General features: G+C 35.4%; 1 protein-coding gene across 13 annotated transcripts in view; it reads left to right on the forward strand.

The window, feature by feature from the left end:
* LOC134276809 (rootletin-like) overlaps positions 1-18,838 on the forward strand; it is a 153,772-nt gene that overhangs the window by 36,709 nt on the left and 98,225 nt on the right. For 10 of the 13 annotated variants that reach the window (XM_062759091.1, XM_062759095.1, XM_062759096.1 and 7 more), the window contains 23 exons: positions 41-126; positions 2,244-2,547; positions 3,056-3,964; positions 4,556-4,837; positions 5,126-5,197; positions 5,422-5,479; positions 5,864-6,081; positions 6,367-6,432; positions 7,810-8,068; positions 8,426-8,823; positions 9,146-9,214; positions 9,458-9,520; positions 10,522-10,617; positions 11,113-11,274; positions 11,727-11,912; positions 13,727-13,822; positions 14,052-14,195; positions 14,494-14,878; positions 15,105-15,317; positions 15,573-15,662; positions 15,859-15,989; positions 16,325-16,570; positions 16,913-17,038. In XM_062759091.1, the coding sequence (XP_062615075.1) occupies positions 41-126; positions 2,244-2,547; positions 3,056-3,964; positions 4,556-4,837; positions 5,126-5,197; positions 5,422-5,479; positions 5,864-6,081; positions 6,367-6,432; positions 7,810-8,068; positions 8,426-8,823; positions 9,146-9,214; positions 9,458-9,520; positions 10,522-10,617; positions 11,113-11,274; positions 11,727-11,912; positions 13,727-13,822; positions 14,052-14,195; positions 14,494-14,878; positions 15,105-15,317; positions 15,573-15,662; positions 15,859-15,989; positions 16,325-16,570; positions 16,913-17,038 (4,659 nt within the window). The remainder of the gene's footprint in view (positions 1-40; positions 127-2,243; positions 2,548-3,055; positions 3,965-4,555; positions 4,838-5,125; positions 5,198-5,421; positions 5,480-5,863; positions 6,082-6,366; positions 6,433-7,809; positions 8,069-8,425; positions 8,824-9,145; positions 9,215-9,457; positions 9,521-10,521; positions 10,618-11,112; positions 11,275-11,726; positions 11,913-13,726; positions 13,823-14,051; positions 14,196-14,493; positions 14,879-15,104; positions 15,318-15,572; positions 15,663-15,858; positions 15,990-16,324; positions 16,571-16,912; positions 17,039-18,838) is intronic. The other 3 variants (XM_062759092.1, XM_062759093.1, XM_062759098.1) reach the window with 3 other exon arrangements.

Consider the following 18,838-nt stretch of genomic DNA (forward strand, 5'->3'; position numbering starts at 1 on the left):
TTGAAATCCAGTATAAAAGACATAATTTTAACTTTTACAGGTGGTTCTGAACGCAGAACTAGGGAAGGTGCTGGAAAATCTGGTCCACAGTGTCGACTGTCTCACCAAAACCAAGGACAAATTCGGGTAAGATATTACAGCTAGGAAACTCAGATCTGACAAATCAACAATAAAATGGTAGAACCAACACAATAGATATAGCTATATGGTCAACAGGACATTTCTCTTCCATTAAGAAGTACACGTATACCTACAGTAAAATAGGTATTATTATAGCTGTTAATGGGATAAAAATATCCTGTTGAGCATATAGGTAAATTATTTATGACTTCTTTCTATAATGTTTGATAATATTTGTATAGAATTAATGTTTGCCACACACTGCAAAATATTCTCCCATAGCAAGATGAAGATTTGCCATTTAATAATTAAAAGTCAGGGGACTTTTGACATGTCCCCTTGTTAAAACTTCAGACATTTTTAAAGTCTTTTTTTAGTCCAATAATTAAACCCAGAAGTGAAAGTATCTATACAAAATATTGATCTAGCTGATCACACAATGGTCAAACGGCAAAATTTAAATATCCCCCCTCCTAAATCTTCTGCAATATCTATAATGGGGCTGTTATTGACTTTTAATGCCACGGACATGTTTCTTGTGGACTTTTCTTGTAACCTTATGTTTACATTCAATGTATAGACAAACATTCTAAGGAATTTGTTATGAGAGATGGGAATATTTAATAATGACAAGATCGGACCTGTGCAAGAGAAGTTCGTGCTGGCAGAAATATAGGTCAATGGCCCGTGAACACCTGTAGATTCAGGTGTTAATTATATTATAGATTTGTAATCAATCTCGGAGATATAATCAATATTTAAGCCAGGTGAGTTATTTCCTCCTGCTGACTTCTGACATTAGTCGATTGCTCTTCTGTGTGTTTTATTTTTTATCAAAATTTGGAATATGATGCTTGACCTTATTTATTATACATACAGCACACATCTTTCTGTCAATTTTATTGATCTGACATCTTTTATCTGTAAGAGCTGGTTTTTCATCGGAAAAAGGAATATTAAATCAACAATGATCTGAAAATTAAAATTTAAAACATTAAAAAAAAATATTTGTAAAGAAAGTGATTTACATGTTAAAGGCAATTAAATTCCCCTCTCTGATGATTTGATTTGAATTGCTTTGGGAGCTGTTTGAAAAATGCACACACTTTGACCCTTGAATAATGAATATACACTTTATAGCATAAATCTGCAATTTCTTATTGCATTTTACATGCATGTAGTGTACATAGTCATCTGTGAGAAATAAACATAGATTGATGTACATATTAAATGCATTTTCCTTAACCCCCCCCCTTCCAAAAAAGTATTAGGACTTAAAAGATGCTTTAAATAAATGTAACATAAAAATGACAAGCTTTAAATCCATGTGATACCTGGTATGACAAATGTTAACACTTTTGAGACTCTCCCCAGGTTACCTGCTAAATTTTTACCCCAGACTTAAGACCTTCCGTAAACAAGCAGTCATTATTACATCACTTCTATTAAGTGATTGCTTCTTATTGATCTGTATTAGTTCAACCTGACCATTTCTGGCTTTATACCTTATTCTTCCGCTCTAGTATGTGTACCTGTATCAAAACAAATGGAGAGAGCTATTTTAGCCACCCTAAATCATTAATTATTCATAAAAAAGGAATGCAATTTCTATGGAAACAAGTAAACAGTCTATGAAATGATGCATCTTACAATTTCCTCTGGATTTGATAGGGATATAAAATTGGAATAATTAATGATATGACTTGTTTATTGGGTATAATTAATTAGGACTCTGAATTAACATTTGATCTGTGGACATTGAGATCGTACAGTCTGCAGTTACATTGGATTATAAGTAAAGCCGGGTCCATTTCGTTGTTTAATGGTTAATCCTATTACAACATGCAAGTAATTTTGTATACACAGTGTGTGGATTATGTTAGCTATTGTTTTGACGGTCTCATACATACTTTAAATTCCTCCTCGAACATTTAGAAGACTTTTTGGTAAGGCAGGCTGGGATAAATGGATGAGCTCCTTGATGGAAACTGTGTGGCTTATATTATGGTTATATATTTGTGATCTGCATATTATCATGATTATAATGCAGATTTAATGTTCTTTAGCTTGTCTTACAAATGGAATTAATACAGCTATTACATTTACCTTGCTTTTTTTATTAGCAGTGGAAATGAAGAAGCCAGTAAGAAGATAGAGGCCTTACTACTGAGTGAAAAATCCCTCAAACACCAGGTCCAAGACCTTCAGGAGCAGCTAGCTAACAACAATAATGGCGGTGAGGTCCGAGATAGTCCAGCCGAGCTTCTGAGAAAGGTCACAGAACTGGAAGCCATGAACAGAGAACTAGAGGTCCGTCTGGAATCGTCCCGGAATGTCGGGTCCGAGCGAGGTCTGGAGAGTCCGGAGGACGTGTTCCGTCAGAGAATCTCGGAACTGGAGAGGCTGGAGAAACATCTCAAACATCAGGTAAACATCTCATATCTCAGACATATCACACCTCAATCATTTCAATTTTAAACATCAGGTAAGACCTTTGGTGTACAGTGATTTGGTGTGCTTCTCAAACAGAAGGTTTTGATATCAGGAGTACCACATAATCCTCAAATACAATGCACATATCTTAGATATGTAGTATGTAAATGCTAGAGTTCTAGGTGAACAATGAACAGTTAACACCTCAGTCATTTGCTGGAGACCTTGGGAGTGAAGTGTACATCTCATATATTTAAAAAAGTCCTAGGTGTAAAATGTAAAAATTTGTCATGTTGTTGATAAATTGATGTAAAAATTTTAAAGAAATTTTTGATAAATGCCTTACTTTAGCTTCATTGAAGATTTTGGAATTTTAAACGTCGAAATTTTCATGTCAAAATGATATACGCCTCAAAATTTTGGCTGTTTTGTTACATTTTTTTTGTAGTATATTTTAAAAAATACAGCAAAAACTTTACGATAATTTCATATTTGATTGTAGGTTTCCGACTTGGAAAAAGATAGAGAAGAGCTACATGAGATAGCAAGGAAAGACAAAAACACCATTCATGAACAAAACATCCGAATCCGGGAACTGCAGCTTTCAGAGAAAAACATGAAGGAACAATTGAACCGACTGGATGCTTCTGAGCAGAGTCTGTTCAACAAAGTAGAGGAACTGGAAGATCAAATCACGAAAATGGAAGATCGGATCTCGGAGCTCAAGATCATGGAAATGAGGCTGAAGGAGCTGGTGAGGAAATATAAACTCGACGAGGAAGTGTGGCTATCAAAGTCGGCAAATCTGAACGAGACTTTATCCGAGCTGTCAACATCAGAGGCTCAACTGAAGCAGCAGTTAGAGAACCTGGAGAAAGAGAAATTAAATCTGTCAGAGAAATCGGAGTATTTGGAGGAGAGGTTGAAGGAGGTGGAAAAAGCCGAGGCTAATCTGTTACAGAGGACAAAAGACCAGGAAAACCAGGAGATCAGTCTGAACAAGAAGCTGAGTGACATGCAGACGATGGGATCAAACGCCGAGAAACAGCTCGCAGAGTTACACAACGCCAACATCGAGCTCTCACAGCAGCTTAACCACATGATGCAGGAGAACATGGCCATCTCACATCACATGACACAACTTCAAAATCAGCTGGCTGTTCTTGATCAGCAAAACGTTTCACTCCATGCAGACTTGGAGAAGGTCAGTAAAGACAATAATTCACTGCAGACATCAGGGAAGTCTTTGGACAAGGAGCTGGAAAACAGTAAGATCAAAGAAGTGGAGCTGGAAGGGAAACTAAGACAGAAAGAGGAGTCAGAGGAAACGCTGAAGGAGAAGATAGGGAATCTACAGAGAAGTGAGAATCGACTCAAGTACAGGATCCAACAACTTGAATCTGGCTCACAGGTATGTGTGTAATAAACAGAATCAGCAACTACTATAATCCAACTTTTATTCATGACGACTTTATTTCGCAAGTTATCGAGGGAAAACTAATTCACGACGATTAATTTTCGTGATCAAGCCTATTTAGGTTCTCTTGTTAATAGACACATAGACTTTAACTCACAGAAATATTGTTATATGTGAAAATTTGTGCACACAATTAAAATGGTTTGAAGTCTGCCTCACAGGTATATACCTAATAAGCACAAAATCATCACGTACATGTATGTGCTTTTACAACTGAATCTGGCAATTGTTATGTCTGCTTTTACACTGATGTTGTAAAGACTAAGAATAAACTGTATGTGTATAAAAAGCAATAAGCGGCTTTGGTGGAAAAAATTTAATGATACCACTAAGAAATCATTTACATATACACAATACACAGAACAGACATAGAGGGCTAATTTACGCCAACAACTCCATATCCAGTGATTACGCTAAATTTTGAATACGCCAAATTATGAAAACACACAGTACTACGATAAGAAAATAGATATTGTAGGTATACCGCTCTGATTTTCCTGTAAGATGGTGTGATTTTTCTTGTAGGTCATTTCTGAATTAAGTCCTTCACAAAGAGAGAAATTGCCTCGTAAGTTAGAGGATTGTCAGAGAAGAATTGTGGTCCTTCAGAATCGTAATGAGCAGCTCTGTAAGAAATTGACCGAGTACCAGAACCCCGAGGCCAAGTTTGTGAATGTTCCTGGTGCAGAGCTCCGTAGATTGAAGGCTCGGGATGTTCTACTGGATCAGAGAGAGGCTGAATGTCAGGAGGTGGAGAAGCTCAACTCACACCTACAGAAAACTGTGGAGCAACTGAGGAATGGAAAGGTTAGTACAGAATAAAGACAGTTATTAATAGACTTCACAGATAATGTGGCAAAGATGTTTCTGTAAATGAATTTTGGGCCAATTGTATGTCTTATAACATAAATTCATATGAAACATCAATGAATATTATTGTGTACAATGCTATTTCAAAGTCAAGGCTATACACTAACATTAAGTTGGATATTAAACAGTAATAATGTAAAGGAACTATATATTTATTTACTCCAGCAGCACTTATATAGAATGTTTCTTTTGATTTTCTATGACACTGATTGAATTAATTTTTAGGATGTTTGTGGCCATGAAGTTGAAGTAGAAACTCTGAAGAATAGACTTCATGAGAGCAACAAATCTATTTTGGTGGGTGACATATTTTAATCACACTCATGTAAAAATGCTAGTTACGTGTGTTTTTTTTTCTCAATTCAACAGTTACATGCATGTGTAGCAACCAAGTTCAGAATCAGTTGTAGACATTTAAGAGCTCTATGAAGTATTTTTCTGAACAATATATTGAGGCCTAATTAACCCTTCTGTTCAATCCATTGAATTATTAACTTGACCACTAGTTGTTTCTGTTACAGTTACTCAAGGAACTTCTAGAGGAAGGGCAGATACACATGGGGCTTGATATTAATGAAGGTAATTAAAAATAAATGTGTTTTTTTTTTTTGGTTAAAAAAGAAAAAAAAACAGGGGATGCTTACTCATCATTAGACACTTGGCCCCACCTCTGGCATATCCAGGCCAGGTGTCTGTGCTTTATGCCGTGTTCATGGATGTGCATTGTTTATTAAGATGTTTAAAAAAATCACTGATCACTATCTTCACCTATTTCATATAAAATTTTGAAGCTTAGTAATTAAAGTAAAGTTGTGTAAAATATAAAAATTATATTGTTACCTTAAGAAATCTTGTAAATTTTTATTGTTACATGTAAGAAATTTGAGAACAACATATTGACCTACGGATTACTGAGATTTAACTGACATATTTAGTAAAATGAGTTGACTTCGATCTTTTCAGAAATACTCGAAGACCACAGTGTCCCCTCTCAGGCACGAAGAGAGGGACCAGGTCACCTGGCAGAGAGAAGGGTCAAAAATCAAAGGTCAAATCAGTCCAATGTGATTGGACGCCCTGTACAGGAACTGGCAGATCAGCTGATGAGCATGGACAAGGGTAGACAACCCCTACATGACCAGTCTGGTGCCGGTCTTATAAATGAGGAGATGATTCCTAAGGTACTTTTCCTTTTTATTTCAAATTCTTTTTATTGCATTTTTGTGTGTAATTACATCTTAGTACACCTGTGCTTGAAACTTTAATTCACACTGTTTTCTTTGCTATTTTATGATTGTTTTTTTTTTTTTTACAATTGTTCTATGGTGCCTTGATTCCTTTGTTTTTCAAACCCATTAATTTTGTTTAGATTTTCATCTTTCTTTCCTTTCCTAACTTTGCATGCACTGTTCTATGATTTAACCTTGTCCTTCTAAAAGTTATTCTAACAATTAACATTTACAAAGGTTGAAAGGAGTGAAGCGAATTTATTGGTTACGGCTAGTGGTCATGTGATCATGGATCTGTTTAAGGTATCTCAGTAGCATATTCATGTATTATAGTGATCAAGTTATATCTGATGGTATCACAGCTTGGTTTTTCGGTGTGTTGCATGAAAATGGGACCCTTGCTAAATATTATCATTTCATAATTCTTGAAGTATGTATACATCATGTATTGAACAATTTGAATTGGATTCAACATTAAATAATGTGAAAAATTTGATAAACCTCTAAGGAAAAAACACTGTAATATCCAAGCCAGATAATTTCTCATGCTCTTTTTCTGTTATTTAATATGTTTGTTGTTATTTGTATATTACCATATACATGCAGGTTTTGTTTAATATATTAACTTTGATCAGCAAAATTATCTTTCCTTATTTTGATTCTGCCAATAAGGAAATTTGAAATATAAAAAATTTATACACAAAGCTTTCCATATGAAATAAATTCCTGTAAATGCATATATGTAAGACTACAAATTCAAATGGTCATGCCAGAGTCCAATGATCATTGTCAAAACCCTATGATGTGACCATCAGACTGCATCTAGCTGTACAGACACAAAACCATTTATCTTTTGCGAGTTTGGAATTTGCTGTAAAACATGTATATCTTAACGAGTAATGTTACCAGAGTACTCAAGTCCATGTAATTATTAATGTGATGAATCAAGTATCACTTGCTTATAATTTAATGGTTTCACCCTCCCTGTACCAGATGGAGACAAGTCAAGCACACCTTCATCTTACCGACGAGGGAAGGTTTATTGTACTGGACAATCCCGAGGTATAAATAGTAAACTGGTGCTCCTTCACCTGGTTCCCTCCCTGATGTAGGTGGCAATTGGTTCAAAGGGCATAAGCATACATGTAGCTCAGTTTCCCAATGTGTTTTAAAAGAAAATTATACCCTATAGCTAAAGGATAAAGAAATTAGATATTTTATAAGTTATATAATGCATGGGTGTATGTTTGTAATACTCTGCAGGGTACTTTATATTCTTTATCTATATACTGAAAACTTCATAGCATATGTGTTAAAATTTGTTTAAAAGGTGATATGAAATAAAAATTATGCTAGGTATATGCAGCTTCAGAACCTGATATAACTGCATTGCATGTGTTGGAAAACTAGCTATAAAGGGAAAGGTGAAAGCTAGCTAGTGTGTAGAAGGGGAAAGAAATCTTCAGGTTAAGCATACAGAGACCTATCTATATGGAAACCAAAATTTAGAAAAAAAAATATAAAAACATGAAAGCCAAAACAAAAAATGCAGAGGCTAAAAAAAAATCTACAGTTTTTAAAATTATTTCTTTGTTTGATCTTAGATTTAAGGAAAATTCAGTTTATGTATTAAAAAAAAATTATATTAAAAATAATCTTTTCTGTCATGTCATTTTTCAGGAGGTACAGGGTTTACGTGAGAAGAACCCCTACAGCTCGATGTCACACGACGACCGTCAGCGTAGGGTAAATGACTTTGTCAGCCGTCTTGATAAAGACGAGCTGTTCTCACCCCGGGAAGAAGCTCACTGGAGGCAGGTGGAATCTCGACTTCCCCACCCCCCAGACCCAGAGCGATGGATCCACGTGGGTAAAGCTACCAGTCTACATTCCAGTGTGCCAAACCAGTCCCACCCCAGTAACGAAGAACTGGTGCTAGGTAGGTCAGGTCATGTACATTAGAGTCTAAGGTGATTGGTCATGTGTATTAAAGCCCCCTTACTATCTACTTAGAATGTCTTATTTTTATTGACCACCTTGCTACATCAAAGAGTATGTAATTGGGAAAATGTAATGTTTAGTGATAACTGGAAAATCCTATATGCCTCCATGGTATTGCTATAAGGAAGAGATTACTGAACCATATTGTTATAAGATAAAACACATTGTCTTGAAGAGGATTGTTTTTTTAATAAATAAAGAGAAAAGTATCAGCCTGAGGATTTGATCTCCAACCCTATTCGGCTGACCCAGATGTATGATTTTTTTTTAAACAATCTGTTCCTGTTTTCTTCAGGCCTGACCCTCCCATCAGAATCGGAGAGTCAGCAGTTTACACAGAATGACACGGATTCCAGCGGGAACAGCCCCGCAGTCAAACGAAGAAAATTTCGTCCAGTCAATGGAACAGAGCCCCACCTTACCCCATCCTCAGTTCATGGCCTGAACAATTTCGATGCTCCTTATTATGTGCCAGCTGTCAATCACGACAGTGTGGGCGGGGAGCAGGAGATGCAGTATATGATGGAGGAATACAGAATGATGTCTCCACCAATCAGGACAGAGGACACAGCTGGGAGTATCCCAGACAGCGGACACGGAACCACCTCGGTGGGAACCACCTCAGCCGCCTCCACAGGGAAGTCACAGCTGTCACTGAAGGAGAAAATAGCAGAGATTGGAAAATCATTACAGGTAACATTTGACAAAGTTACAGCTGTCAAGCTAACAAGATCATTGTCTTGATCTTAGAATTATAAAAAGTTTACTTTGAATGAGATTGCTGCTCTTCCCTTGCGTCATCAACTCATTTATTTCAGTAACTTGTTTTTCATATAATTTTCATGCTCTTTTGTATGGAATCATTCTTAGACTAATATGAATGAAAATGAACATTATTAGTTGAGAAGATGATGTATTATATCTAGATGTCCAATTTAAGGCAACAGATTCTATTTTTGGCAGCAAATAGTTCTGAGGTTATTTCAGGTTTTCCATCTGTGTTTTATTTTTCCAGAAGCGCCCTCTGTCCTGTGTCAGTGATCTGTCAGATGATGAGGATTCCCTGCTTGTCTGGAAATCCAAGGTACCGGTAACCTAAATATAAAGGGATCTTTTATAAATAAAGCTACTTCGATTTTGTTTTGGTCAAAGAGATAAGCAACATTTTTTTCTGTATTATCATGATTATCAGGGTTGTTTGCTCCAATAATCTATTTTAATAAAAACCATTGTAGATCAAAGTTGTGCTAAGTTTAGATGTTTTTCAGCATTTTGAAAATGTGTCTGTGTAGGAAATTTGTTATTTCATGAATTTATTTTTTTACAGGCAAGCGATTCCTCACGAAGACTAGAAGATGCTGAAAAAGAATCTAAATATTTAAAACAAGAGGTAAATTTTGAAGTTCATTGAATTTATGAAACCTGGGTCCTATTTTGTTTCTTTCAAATGAACATTTTCGATGAAGGTGAGATAATTTTCTCATATACTAAGGAAGACTGTGTAACTCTTCCTAAAAATTACTCCTCTCCTTTTCAATGAAAGGATTAAAAAAACAGTGAACAAACTATGTTATTTGTGACATTTATTGATTACTTAATACTATACCTATAGCTTCCCCCATCTCGAAGACGTCAGTTAAAGGTATACTCTAATGTTGTGATAACACAAAATGTCAGGAATGCTGGACTTTTGTCATCACCTGTATGTAATAAATCTATATATTGATTTTAGGGTTTACGTGTACATGTACAGAGGTATAAATTGTTTGATCACTGTCCATTTATTTTTTTTCACTTTTCATTTGTTTAGGGTTGACCTATTGGTTCTTATGCAATTTCAGAAAAAAATTAAAATATCTTCATTTGATAAAAAGTAGGACAGAGTAAATGAAAGCATTTTGACAATGAAAAAAAAAATTAAAAAATAATGTCTTCACTTGATAGAATGTTGGAAGTGTAATCCATGTGTATATATTTTAAAAAGGGTCATTGGTTGAAAAAGATTGGTGATGATGTTGTTGAACCTTTACTATGACTTTTATCATTTTATTTGGATTTTCACACAATAAAAAATTATTTAAAAAATTTAAACAATTTTTAAAAAAATTTTCTCGATTTATTTATTACAGTAATTTATTGTCCTCACTGTTGAAAAGAGGGATTAAATTTACATCTCATTTCTATCATGCCATGTTGACTTTGCTTTGTGATTTTATTTTCACTCTCACTATGAACAAAAGCATGTGATTTCTAATGAATGTCCTTGTATGATTTATAAATTAGCCCAGTCTTTCTTACCTCTACTTCGTAGAGGGAAAATTGAGAGACCAGGAAAAAGAAATTGAAATAATACAAATATTTTGATTTTAATGATTGGATGATGTTTTACAGATAAATAAATTAGAAAAGGATCTAGAGGACAAAGCTAGATACATTCTCATTTTAGAGGACTTCGTAGAAAAATTAAAAGCCCTGCTGGAGATGAAGGTGAGTAGAATTAAGTATCATATTGTGACCTCAAGACAGTTTTAATTACCTTAAAGCATTAGACAGTGTTAGATATTAATATTTAAACTGATGGGTGATTTGGTGGAGAAATATCTCAAAAAGTTGAATGATAGAGAGGTTAAGCAGACGACAGTGTACGTCTACATGTATGTGTGGAGATAATGCAATTTACCTCATCATGAGTTGTAAAAAGTTTAACATAAGAATGTAAATTCGGCATTTAGTATGAATAATGAATGTCTTTTTTTATTTCAAGTAACAGATTTATTTGATACAAATGGTTTGTAAAGTGACATGTTGAAATGACGTTTTACGCGCACCGGTACACGTACAATTTGTTAAACAGAACACGGCATTAGTTACGCGTACATGTAAAATCACTTCTAGGTTTGTGTGATAAATGACCTCTCATGACATTTTTATATCACAATGATATTTTGAAGCTTACCCATGACTTGTTTGATATTTTTGTAGGATTCTAAGCCAGACCGGGAGTTAGTTCAGATTATGGAGGCAGAGTTAATTAAAACTCTGGAGGAACTACAGGATTCTGGTTGTCAGAAACTGGACTTGAACCAGGATCCAGTGGCACTGAACACAGAACTGGCCAAAAAAGACCGGGAACTTACAGCTAAAGTATGTACTGATTATAACACTGTTATAGAACTGAGGGGGTAAAATATACTCTACATTGTAGAATAATGCTCATTTCTGTCACATGCCTGCTTGTTAGTTGTTGACAAGCATATAATTTTGCAATTCTACAAATTTGATAAAAATATCATGAGATTACAGTGAATTTGAAACCTATATTCAATTTGCTTTATATAAGGATGTCAATTTAATCAATTTTTTCCCTCTGAGTCATATTTCAGTGGAATAATAATTTCTGTTCAGTCCAAGGGTAGAAAGTTATGCAGATTTCTTAGTCTGACACAATACATATATGTATGCCTAATATGTTTAACTCTATATATACTTGGAGAAAAATCTGTGGTAAAGTGACTGCCAACTTAGCCTTATTAAAAATAGCATGCAGAAAGACTTGTGTCAACATTATAGTTATTGTTCATATCCTTTACATACAGACAAATGAAGTGGATGGTTTGATGCGTGAACTTCGTCAATGGCAGGAGGAATGCCGTTTGGTTGAGGACATGCGTACTAATGCTTTGGATTCCCTTCGCTGTCTGGAGCTGGAGGTGTCAGATCTACACGGGACAGAGAAAGATCTCAAGGTCACCAAGGACGCCTACAACAAACTACAGGAACAGGTGTGTACTTATAACATAATTCTCAATAGATATAAATAATAATAGAAATTAGTGTAGATGTAGCTCTTTCAATACATATGCCATTTGTAAGTTATCTTATAGCTATATGTATTCTTTCCAAGTCCTTCTAGTTTAAGTCTTTGCTATTACTTTTGTTATTATAAAGACTTTTTGTATCACATAATGATGAGTTATTATTTGAAAGACATGATGATAGACATCTTCAAATCTCTCACTGTGTTAATTGTTTCATTCTTTAACATCCTTCATTTTCTCCCACTGGAGTTGTCACTGATTCGTAGCAGATTAAAGGAACAAAGATGATACAGACTTGTATATTAAAGGATTGAATTTAAAGCTTCCCGAGTCATACTGTTAGCATACCTAGTTTGGATAGTTTATGCTTTATATACCATTAAGGAAATAAAAATTATGTGATTTGTTACAATTTAGGTATATGTATTCAGTATCTCATTTTCTTCAAATGAAGGGCTTGTACTCTTGTATAATTTTATAACTATTGAATTGTCTCAATGATTTCCCTGTAAACCTTTAAAACAGTATGATAAACTGAAGCTCCAGCTTAGGGACTTAGAACTGGTAGAAATTGACAGAAATGACCTGAGAGACCAGGTCAACAGACTAGAGAGGGAACTAATGATTGCTGCAGAGTTGAGGAGTGAGGTCGATATTTCTGAAGGAAAACTTGATCACATGACCTCTGTTCTGCAAAATAGGGTATCATTCCTAATTTGTTGGCACTTGTTCTTTTTTTTATTAAATGTAGACACTTAAAGATGTAAAAGATTTATTTCAGAGTGAAAAACTAAAAATTGTATGTAATTGTCTTTGGTGAAAAAATTATCTTTTTAATATAATGAAAGTACTCATGAAAGTATTAATGATTTGTTCAATGTGCCATTGAAATATTGCTGGTCCTTGCTTTCTTAATCATAATCAAATATAATTATAGACAGAGAAAATCCAATCTCTGATTGAAGAGATATCGACTTACAAATCCAAAATTGTCTCTCTTGAGCGTGAAAACCAGAAGCTCCATCAATCTCTATCCAGTGTGCAGGGTATTCATTCCAGGGTAAAACTGTGTCTACAATGTTGTCCTCACAATAAAACTGTTTCTAGGATAAAACACAGCTTGTTTTATAGTTTGAATTCATTATTATTTCCATTTCAGATATTTCTTGTGTGCATATATGTTTTTATTTTCTAAATGAACAAATCAACTCGGATACAAAGCTTATCTTTAAAAACTTTTTAAAAAATATTGCAAGGAAAATATGTGTCCATTTGTTTGCATCTTTATTTAGTCAATTAAGATACTATTTTCTGCTTCTTAAAAATTACTCCAGCTTCTCTTTCTTTCTTATATTGAATTGTACAACCATGTACTTTCACTTTGTCTTTTTTCTTTCTTTGATAATGAAAGTTCAAAAGTTTCACAACTGTCACCTTTCCTAAGTGTTTTTCTGTGCTCAAATCAAAGTTAATTCTGTAGAAATTACAAAAAGCATTTCAGCATGACATTAAATTATTTTCTCAGAGCTATTATTGCCAATGATTGTTAGTCACTAGCATTATAGCTTATCACAGCTACAGTAATGGTTTACTGATGCAATTCTTGTTTGTGTAGATAAATACTTTCATGTTTGTTTTAGAACATAAAGCAAATGGATGTCAATAGCTAGTTCATAAATATTTTCATCCAATATATCAAGGGGATTGGTTGCTGCCTAAATTTGGGGTATACCGGTATGATTAAATTCACTGTTTTCATGTTTTCATTTTAATTTTAGTGCCATGATCTGGAAACTAAGAATGAACAAGTTTTACTTTCTGTGACTCCAATGAAAACCAAGCTGGCCAGACTGATGCAGAAATGTCGGGAAAAGGTAGGTCCAGGATCCTTTGTAAACTTACTTGTTTGGGGAAATTTCCCCCGCTAAGATCTCAATTTCAAATGATTTGCATATTTTTATGGCGTTTAGCTCCTGACCCCATACAGAAGGCATCTGATTGAACTTGCTAACAGAATTTTTGCTAAAGAAAATAGCAATACATCAGTTTCTTTGAAAATTTTAAGAATGAATAATAGCTTTTTTTCTATTTTGACATTGCTAGGATGATCTGCTGAGAAAACTAGGAGCAGAATTACGTAAACTGAAGATGGTTGGCGGGCCGGGGTCACTTCTCCAGGAACTGGCCTTAATGGAGCAGAGGATGCCTTCTGAGGAGTATAATGTACTGGATGAAGGATCTCCTCAGGTAGGAAATCATCTCAGGCAAAAATACAATGAAACTTTAACTGATTAATTTACCTAAAGATGAAATTTAAGGATGTGCTCATATTTGATTGGAACTCAATGCAAAAGATAAGAATAATATGACAAGACATGTTTTCTAAATTGTTTGTAATGAAAGTCTCTTAGGGGAAAAGAAACCCTCAAAATTAAGACATAATCTTGTGAAGAATGAATGATCAGTCTTGAGATTTGTTTTGATTTCATGAAGCATTTTCATATATTGCCCTAAAATTAAAGAAAAATTAACTTCTTGTTTACAGCAAGCAAATCATCTGAGCAGACATTCTGTGTCCATGATTGACCTGCAGAGGTCAAGGTCAAATTCCTCTGTCAGTGACAGCCAGGACCATGTTGCCCATAGCGACACAGAAATGGTGACCCCTATCATCCGCCGATCAAACCACCACACTGAGAGGCGACTGAGACTGCTACCACCATCCACACACACATCACGACTGCCACACATTCAGGGAGGTCAAATGTCGCCTAGTTACGGTTCACCTAACGAGCCACTTCCTGTAGGTCACATGCCACCTGACCCGCTATTTATAGCTGTAGCCAATTATGATCCTCTGACCTTCTCCAGAAGTCATCATCCATCAGAGGAACTCAGGCTGCAGGAATGGGACAAAGTCACTGTGAAAGGTAACTTACTGTCATATGATTTAGATAATGCATGTATCTAGAATTTCATAATCACTCACTATAAACTTTCCCTTGAAAATGTTTTACCCTAATTTCGTTGTCATTTTATCCATCTTTACCAAGTGCTAAGGAATTTTTGAAATCATCCGTTCTAATAAAGCCATAGATTATTTAATGGATCATTGACATGATCATTGATCATTGACAAAATTGACATTTTCTGTAGGACCACTTGATGACACAGGTTATTACTTGGCCGAGGTGAATGGTAGAACAGGACTTGTCCCAGCAGCTTATCTACGTCCCGCCAGCCTTGCCGACCAAAAAAACGGACGCTGGAAGGGAATTATGGGACAGAAACCTCCGGCTTATCTTGACGCGAGTCCTGAGAGAATCGTGGAGACACATTATCAACTCCAACAGGCACAAAATAGGAGTGGTAAGGACATCCTTATCTTAGAATTGGGGAATCAGTATACATGTATTTACAATTTGAATAATTTTCTGTAAGAACTAATACAGTTTAACTTTGGTATCTGAAATACTATAGATATGTTGAAGTCACTACCACCTTTTCCTTATGTATGTGTATTTTTATGTCAATGTCTGGGACCCTTTGATATCTCATTTTTCCCCTTAATTTCTTTAAGTTTGAAATAATGAAGTTATATTTGATATATAATCAATGTTGCAGGTGCCCCTTTGTTTCCAAGGATAAATGGCCATGTCCCTGAGTTATCCCCCTTATTTAGCAGAAACTCTACCACATCAGCAAGGACATCTGGTAAGTTCTCAAGGTTGGTGAATGTGTTTCTAAGAGAAGATGGCATGCAGTATTGTCTGTCAGTCTATAAATATGTAATGTATGACAGCTGTTTCAAAGAGAAGAGGATAAGTAATGTTGTCTGTCTATAACTATGTGATGAAGGACTACTATGCATTCAGAATGTTGTGTTTAAGAATTTTTTTTTTGATTATAGAGTATCCAGATCCACCTAAAGATTTCCGAGTTGAGAAGGTCATAAACCGGAACACTCTGATGTTGGCTTGGACACCTCCAAAATTCACCGAGAACAATCTAAATAGAGGGGTCAAATGTACTGGGTATAAAGTAAGTAGTCACACACAACAATTACGATATGGGGGTCAGATGTATGAAGTACAAAGTGAATAGACACCTACTGTGTACAAAAATGTAGCACTGAGTATCAATAACAGATATAAGCATGTTGATCTGGACACAACATTGAAGAGAATGGAGTATCAAACATACAAAATCTGAACGTACATGTATAAAGTACAAAGGCTGCATGTAAATCTGCCCGTCTCATTTAATCAACACATAACGTTAAAGATCAAAATGTTCAATAATAATCTTTTCTGCTTTGTAAATCAATGCATAACCTCCAATATGAAGATTTTCAGTAATGATCATCTTTGTTTTAGATCTACTTAAATGGTCAGCTTCATCAACAAGCCAGCAGTCCTCACATTGCCAAAACCATCGTCAAGAACGTGGACACCCGCCAGCGTCAGGCATTTAGTATACAGACCCTCGGATCGGGGGGACAGTGTTCTGACGTCGTGGAAACCGTCCATAACGCCCCTGTAACAGGTGACCTTGAGGGACCAGAAGAAAACCCATCAGCTGTCAGGAGTCACGAAGTGTACTCCTCCTCACACAAACGTATGGTAAGGCTATTGTGTGCAATGAAACTCAGTTTACTTACTGTAGAATCATTTTCATTCATTGGCAAGTGCATTGTCAAAATTTACTTGCCGTAATTAATTTATGTGGGTCAATGTTCATGGGCAAGCAAAATTTTAATTGATTCTGGGGAACTTAATTTCATGGGTAGCTGTTACATACAGAAGTTTCAATGAATAAATATGATTTACAAAATAATTGTTCATTGGGAGGTAAATTCATGGGTATGGGTGACCAACAAAATCATGAAGCTTGTCCCTCAAGTGATCTACACACTGATAGGCAGTTTTATGATCATTCTAATTGAAAAAAATTGTTTTTGACAGTTTGTGGGTGTGTATGACTTTGTACCATCTCCGGGTAAACATGGGCGACTAGAACTTCCGTTTCAGGCAGGGGAGAGAATCCTTGTCTATGGGGAGGAAAGAGTAGATGGATTTTATTATGGAGAGGTAAGTTTTCCGTACTATTACAGATCAGTTGCATTTTAAGACTTGTAAATAGTAGAAAAATTCTCAGTGTTGGAAATCTTGCCCATGAAATTTTAATTATATATTTCATTTACATGATTTTATAAGATTGTCTTGACTTAAAAATAATGGTGCAATAACAGAATAATGTGACTTAATACACTGAAAGAAAAGAGGCACTGCACAATCAAGCCTCGTTTATCTGGGTATATCCAGATTTCTGAAATATTTGGTGCATATAATATGAATTGTTCAATGAAGCTTCACTTTATATTGAGTTAAAATTAGATGTATGGAAGATTTTTCTTTTTTGTATTCTAATGTGGTTCTTGGAAAAATATTGAATTTGATAAATTTTATTTATTTGCATTTATTAGGTCACCTGAGTAAACTCAGGTGACCTATTGCTATCACTTTTCGTCCGTCGTCGTTCGTTGTGTGTCGTGCGTTAACATTTGAACATTTTCAGCTTCTTCTCTGAAACCACTGAACCAATTTCAACCAAATTTGGCATATAGCATCTATGGGTAAAGGGGAACAAAAATTGTGAATTTCATGATCCCTGCCCCCCTGGGGCCTGGGGGGTGGGGCAAAAAACACTAAAAATAGTGCAATCTTTAAAAATCTTCTTCTTTACTCCTGGACATCAAGCAGTCAAAGTGTTTGCATGATTGTAATCAGCATTGAGTTCTCTACCAAAATTGTGAAATTCATGGCCCCGGGGTCATGGGTTCTAGTGCTAGGGCGGGGCTAAATAAGTATATAGTGAAAATGCATTATTTCTTTGAAAATCTTCTTCTCTGCTTCTGGATATTAAATAAACCTACTAAGTACGTAGTTATGATGAGCAAGAGTGCCTCTTCCAAAATTGTGAATTTTATAGTCCCAGGGTTAGGGGTTCTGGTGTTAGGGTGGGGCTCTATAGATTATAATAGTGAAATTACATGAATTCTTTGAAAATCTTCTTCTCTGCTCCTGAGTATTAAATAAACTTTCTAAGTGCATAGTTATGATGAGCAAGAGTGCCTCTACCAAAATTGTGAATTTTTTGGTCCCAGTGTCAGGGGCTCTGGTGTAAGGGAGGGGGGCTCTATAGATTGTATAGTGAAATTACATGAATTCTTTGAAAATCTTCTTCTCTGCTCCTGAGTATTAAATAAACTTTCTAAGTGCATAGTTATGATGAGCAAGAGTGCCTCTACCAAAATTGTGAATTTTATGGCCCCAGGGTCAGGGGTTCTGGTGTAAGGGGGGGGGGGGGGCTCTATAGGTTATATAGTGAAATTACATGAATTCTTTGAAAATCTTCTTCTCTGCTCCTGGGTATTAAATAAACTAACTAAGTGCATAGTTATGATGAGCAAGAGTGCCTCTACCAAAATTGTGAATTTTTTGGTCCCAGTGTCAGGGGCTCTGGTGTAAGGGAGGGGGGCTCTATAGATTGTATAGTGAAATTACATGAATTCTTTGAAAATCTTCTTCTCTGCTCCTGGGTATTAAATAAACTTACTAAGTGCATAGTTATGATGAGCAAGAGTGCCTCTACCAAAATTGTGAATTTTATGGCCCCAGGGTCAGGGGTTCTGGTGTTAGGGTTGGGCTCTATAGATTATATAGTGAAATTACATGAATTCTTTGAAAATCTTTTTCTCTGCTCCTGGGTATCAAATAAACTTACTAAGTGCATAGTTATGATGAGCAAGAGTGCCTCTACCAAAATTGTGAATTTTATGGCCCCTGGGTCAGGGGTTCTGGTGTTAGGGTTGGGCTCTATAGATTATA

This window comes from Saccostrea cucullata, unplaced genomic scaffold, assembly GCF_032062105.1.
Source record: "Saccostrea cucullata isolate Sc308-1 unplaced genomic scaffold, CSIRO_AGI_Scuc_v1 ctg476, whole genome shotgun sequence".
NCBI lineage: Eukaryota > Metazoa > Mollusca > Bivalvia > Ostreida > Ostreidae > Saccostrea > Saccostrea cuccullata.